General features: G+C 33.3%; 1 protein-coding gene across 1 annotated transcript in view; it reads left to right on the plus strand.

The window, feature by feature from the left end:
- Positions 1–6,686, plus strand: part of LOC106877154 (uncharacterized) — a 128,285-nt gene that overhangs the window by 107,883 nt on the left and 13,716 nt on the right. The window contains exons 10-12 of the mRNA XM_052971497.1: positions 4,092–4,232; positions 5,130–5,260; positions 6,508–6,623. Coding sequence (XP_052827457.1) covers positions 4,092–4,232; positions 5,130–5,260; positions 6,508–6,623 — 388 coding nt within the window. The remainder of the gene's footprint in view (positions 1–4,091; positions 4,233–5,129; positions 5,261–6,507; positions 6,624–6,686) is intronic.

A 6,686-nucleotide genomic window follows, 5' to 3' on the forward strand; every position in this document is an offset into this window, starting at 1 on the left:
TATATATATATATATGTGTGTACATAATATGCATTTATTATGTTTCAAAAGATAGATATTTTATAAATGTTATAGAGATAAATATTCATATACATAGTTATATTTTTACATGCATGTATACATTACTCTTTTACTGGTTTCAATCATTGGACTGTGGCCATAACTGGTGAACTGTCTGGAATTGTAATATTTATGGATGAGGAAGTTTTTTCATGTTACTGCTCTGATATGAATTTCATAGTCCTCTTCAACTTCATCTTATTCAGTATAATATCTTGGTTGTCTTTGAATATATTGTCATTTATTTTATGCATATCTCGTTCAGATTTCACATAGTATGTGTTGAATAACCATAGTCCTTTGAAACCCCTATTATTATAACAGTATATAATCCATACTTGACAGGGAGGGAGTGGTATTCTTGAAACTGCAATTATACACAATTATACAAACTCATACACACACACACACACACATACTGTTTATGTATATTGTAATGACACAAGTGCGTAAAATATATTGGTTTATGTTATAGAGGAATTAAACCAGTAATATATAGCTCAACAAAATTACAAATAAATATCTTAAGTCTCATCTTTTATGATATAAAATATATGTGTGTGTGTATATACATGTATGTATTTGTGTATATATGTATGTGTGTGTGTGTATATATGTGTGTGTGTGTGTGTGTTTATGTGTACATGTAAACAAAGGAATAACTCATCATGACAAATAACGTTAGGTCTGTTTTTCTGCCACTTTGACAATATCAGGTAATGTTTATACACCGACAATAATTTTACCCTTTTTTTTTTTCATATTTTGTGCTGAACGACCATTCATGATATGAATATTCCTTTGCAAAATGAACCTGTTTATTAAATTAAAAGCACATGAAACGTAGCAAATTTCTTGTCTATATATCTCTGATGTGCATTATTAATATCGCTGCTACCGTTTAACTATTAACTAATTACAGATGTAACATTATCTGTTCTTACCAGCTGTGACAAAACTGTTCCCAATATTATCTATCAAGGGAGATAAATACATAAGATTAGTTATTTCCCTTTAGGGGCTGGGCAAATAGTGATGGAGACATACTGCAAATTTTTTTATTGTTTGTACGATTTCAATTGTGTATGAGATCAGTTGGGCGTGGTGAAAAATACTTTATGCCATAAATATTTAATGTCATCTCTTAATCTTCCAAAATTGTTTTTCATCCTTATAAGGTTAATAAAATAAGTACCCATAAAGTATGTTTATGCATACTAGGATAAGCATGGCTACAGTCCACTGACTGAAATCTATAAGAAAATATATGTAAAAATAAATTCATACTGTGTGTGTGCGTGCACATATTCGTGTATGTGTTTGTGTACTTATGTGCATATCTGCATACGTCTCAGTTGTATGCATGCATATTGATATGTGTGTGTTTATATATATATATATATATATATATACACACACGCACATGTTGAATGAATGACAAAGGAGTACTCGATGCATGTAGAAGATATGGTTTTTTGTTTTTTTGTTTGTTTTTTTTAAATGAAGCTGGAGTTAATCTTATGACATTAGTTTCTCATCACTGATCTTTAGGTGATAGTCTGGCCTGAAGATTGCAGTGGCATGAAACTTGAGTCATGAGGCAAAAGTTTTAGCTTCGTTTTCATTAAAAACCTACATGTCTCTCTGTTCCTCTCTCTTGCACACACAGGCACTTGATGAACCATATTCTAGTTTTATGTCCTTAAAATTTAACTCTGTGTTTGCAGAATAATTATAAATTTAATCACAAATATACACATGTTCTGAGTTCAAATTTCACCAAGATCACCTTTGCCTTTCATCCTTTCGGGGTCGATGAATTAAGTATCAGTTGCATGCTGGGGTCGATCTAATCAACTGCCCCAAATTTTCAGACCTTGTGCTTAGAGTAGAAAAGAATAAATATATACATATGCTTAACATCTTTTAAGAATATATTTTGTATAATGTTTTGCTATTTTTAGTAATACTTAAAATGTAGTCTTTGATTTGTTCTTTATTTTTATTGTAATTCCTTTACTCCAGATTTTACGTGATAAACAAGTTGTGAATATGTAAGTGTGTGTGTGTGTGTGTGTGTATATGCTGTGTTGTGTGATTCTGTGTGTGGGCCAACAGCTTAGACAAAAGCACAAACAGATCAGATTGGAGCCTGGTGCAGCCTACTGACTTACCAGTCCCCAGTCAAACCTTCTAACCTATGCCAGCATGGAAAACGGACGTTAAACGATGATGATGATATGTATATGCATTTATATTCTCCCATGTAAATCCACATGGGAGACGGACTCCCCCACTAGAAAACTTCAGTGTTTGTAGGTTTTGGTGGTATCATTCCTGTTTTTTTTTTTGTTGTTGCTGTTTTAATGGCTTCAAACCTTTAGAGAGTAGCACATGTGTTGCACAAGCATTTGTCACCATAAAATTTGATGTGTTCGTTACATTTTGTGCCATTTTCATTTTTTCCCCTGGCACAAAATAGGACTCAAGCTTTTCAGAACCTCAAACAGTTGTAGTTTTGTGGTGGCAGTTGAGATGTTAGGTGCATCTTTGACCACAATATAATCTCTACTTGCATGTTTCTCTGGCTCCTCATAGGTTGGTTGAAGTGCCGTCAATGTGTAGTGGCGCCTTGGTCTTGAAGAGGCTGTCGTATGTCTTCATCAGCGTTATCATTGGGGTACAAACAACAAGTTGGCACTGCATCTGTAGATTTTAGCATAATGGGGATCACACTGGATAAGATGTTGCCATCCACATAATTTGTGTGTGTATTGGCATATGTTTGTGTGTGAGTGTGTGTGTGTGTGTATATATATATATATAAATATATAAGCATGCCTGTATGTGTATGTATGTGTGAATGTATATATATATATATATATATATATATATAGTCCCACCCATTCTAGCATGGAAGGCAGACGTTAAACAATGATGATTATATATATATATATATATATTTATATGCATACATACATGTACATGTGTGTGTTTGTATACATATATGTGTGCGTGTAGATACACACACATATGCTGATATAAAAGTTTCATTTGATGGCTAATTCGGCCATCAAGCGAAAACACATTTTAAAGGAATTTAACTCTACTACTGGTGCTGAGTCCCCCGTCATTAAATGTTTGGTTGTTATTCTTAAAATTGCTTCAGAATAATAACCATGTGCACACCCACACACTGGTATGTGTGCGCATAAATTCAAATGCACATGTATATGTGAATTTCGTAAGCAGTTTCATTGTTTGTTGTTGTTTTTCTCCTAGAAACAATTTGTGTGTATATAGAGTAATTTACAAGTATATTACTACATATGTATATACACATGTACATATACACATACATACACTCACACTTCAAACTTAATTTGTTTTAAGAATAAATACATTTTTATAAATTTAAACACTTGTGCAATCGTTTATGATGTTTGGCTGTTTATAGTAGTAGTATTACTTACGAAAATGCACAGACTGTTTTGTAGTTATATTTTAATGCCTCTACCCTAAACATATGTGATTAACTAGTTTTAAAACATGCAACTTGTATTTTAACAGTCCTTTAATACATCTAGTTTTTAAGCTAATTTCAACCAGTTAGTAGTGTTACTATATTTAGAAAGTATTAGCTGTCGTATAAACATTTCTTCTCCAGATAATATTATCAATTTTTACCAGTTTAGAAGTTTATTTAGCAATAAAATAAATTAAAATCATTATGGGTTATTTATATTAATTACTAAAAACATTGGTCAAAATGTTAATATATTTCTTCACAAAAGTGTGTCACCATATTATGTTGTAATTTGATAGATCTTCTAAAATATTTTCTTCATTATTTTCATAATTAATTAATTTATAATTTCTTTAAGTTTGCTATCCTTTCTACATGTACATGTTCCGTTGTAACTGTTTTGATAAACTTAGGCTATTTTAATTAGTTAATTCTTTACAGGTTTATGATTAAAATAAAAGAATTTCAACTCATGTTTGTGTTTCTTTTTCTGAATTGTTCACAGCCCGGAAAGTTTATTATTGAAGTTAAGGACCTGTCAAACTATGAAAGTTACCCCATTTGGAAAATTGAAAATGGAAAGATGTTACACAAATACGAATTAATCATAGAAGATGGGAAAATTCGACACCGAGCTGTTCCTACAGTGAGTGTTTCTTCTTTCTACAATAAAATGTCTTCTATATTTATTATGAATTATAAATTTTTTTTTCTCTATCGGTAATCATGTTAGTGATGTTTCATTTACAGTTTTCAATGTGTTTTTTTGTTTCGTATGTGTATTTGGTGTGCAGGATTCTTGATGTGAATACGTGTGTTGAAAGAAATACTATTACCGGCATAATGCCTCTCCCAAGGTTTTATAGTATTGTGTTTTTTATTTTGTTGTATTGTGGTAGGATCATTAAAGTGATCATGTCAAAAATGTTACAGGACTTTCCTTCCAACCTTAACAGTAAATGGAAAGTCACAAAAACTTGCTGATTTATTTTCAGTGACAAATCAAATGCACTTATATACGGAAATCATTGTCTAGTTTGTTTTTAATGCCTACTTTTCCACATTTGCATGGCTCTGATGAATTTATTGAGACAGGTTTACTATGACCAGATGCTCTTCCTGTCATTAACCTTCACCTGTTTCCAAGTCATTTGATATATCTCCTGGTCTGTCATACACTAACAACCCAAGGGCCAAGCATATTTTCATGAAAGATTGCAAACAAATGGCATCTCTGGCATGATGGTAACATTTTTTTACAACTAGCCTACAGTGTCAAGACAAGGAGATACAAACACACCCAAGCATGTGCAAACACTCACTCATGCACATGTGCATATGCATGATGGGCTCCTTTTCAGTTTCTGTTGTCCAAATTCTTTCATAAGGCTTTGGACAACCTGGGGACATAGTAGAAGGTATTTGCGCAAGGTACCAAACAGTTCCCATCAAACCTAGTTACAGTTGCATTGTAAACCTGCTCACAAGATAATTTGTAATGATGAATGAATCTGTTTCAGTCTTTCCTAATCTTTCATTTCAGTACTCCAGTTGGATGCCAACCCTTCGTCAACAGTTCAAACCAATTAGAGCAAAGTTAATATCTCAAGGTTTCAACAAAGAAATAGTTGAAGTTGAAGAACCATTCCGGCCCAAACCTCCTAACGATGGCAGGTAGGGTTAACTGTATTTAATTCTAAATTTTTTTTCTGGAATAAACGAATTCCAAATTCGGATTCAGCCTGAAAAGTTACATCAATAAGCTACATCGTAAGGCGATTTCTATTCCCAGTAGCACATTGTGTCCTTCAGCAAGACACTTTACTTCACATTGCTCCAGTCCACTCAGCTGGTAAAAATGAGTGGTACCTGTAATTCGAAAGGGCCATCCATGTCACATTCAGTGTCGCGCTGAATCTCCCTGAGAACTACGTGAAAGGTATGCGTGTCTCAGCCACTTGCACGTTAATTTCACAAGCAGGCTGTCCTGTTGATTGAATCAACTGGAACCCTTGTCATAAGTGATGGGGTGTCAGTCAGCCAAATTTGAAGATTTTTACTTAATTTTATAATTATCAAATCTGACAGCAGCCAAATATTCTCCACCAACAGAGACCTTTAAATCATCCATCAGTGGAACATGAAAACATAGTTTCTTTCAGTGTCAACACACAGACACTAACTACACATCTCAAGAAACATGCTTTGAATTTAATCCATTACTCATAGCAAAAACTTGGTTTGTGCTTAACTGTCACTCGTAAGTCATTGTGACCTGGTAGCATGTAGTACACTGTCACTAATTGTTGTAGTTGGTTATGTAGTTGCAAGCAGGTACTGATATCTTCTTGGGTCTCCTGCTTATTGATCCAGCAAAGCATGAAGGATGTGACAGCCAGAGGAAGAGTCAGCTGGTATTCATTTTAAGCTGTGAAGAGTGGATCAACATGAAATGTAGTGCCTTGCTCGTCAAGGACACAACACCCTTTCAGCTCCAGGAATTGAACCCAAGATTTTGTGATCATGAGACCAACACCCTTACCATGAACATACATGCTTTCATAAATAGCACAAAGCTAAAAAAATATATCATAAACCAAGGAATTATCATAAAGATTGGATTTCTCTTGACAGGGATGATGATATTCAAGTCAGTATTTGTTAAAATTTAAAACTGGCCAAATTTCTTCAGCTTTCAAACTACTTAGATTTATTTAATTTATTACTCCTTTTCCAGAAGATTCTGTGCTTTTCATAGCTCATTTAATTACTTTCAGAATTATTTAGAATTATAATTTAACCACTATTCATTATGATTTTTATCTTCATTTATTAATATTTCCCATGTTTGTCAACACCAGACATTTTCTGTGGTGAAAATGATTCTCTTTATAAGTATTTCCTCTAAAATTCCCTTTCAGTCTGGAGAGACAATATGAAGATGACCCTTTAGTAGAGTCTTTCAACATATACATGCGAATATTCTTGAGCCAGGCTTTGGAATCTAACTTCTTAAGCATCATCATTGCTACTAATGGTAAGATCTCTCTCTCTCTCTCTCTCTCTCTCTCTCTCTCTCTCTCTCTCTCTCTCTCTCTCT

This window comes from Octopus bimaculoides, chromosome 11 (genome assembly GCF_001194135.2).
Source record: "Octopus bimaculoides isolate UCB-OBI-ISO-001 chromosome 11, ASM119413v2, whole genome shotgun sequence".
NCBI lineage: Eukaryota > Metazoa > Mollusca > Cephalopoda > Octopoda > Octopodidae > Octopus > Octopus bimaculoides.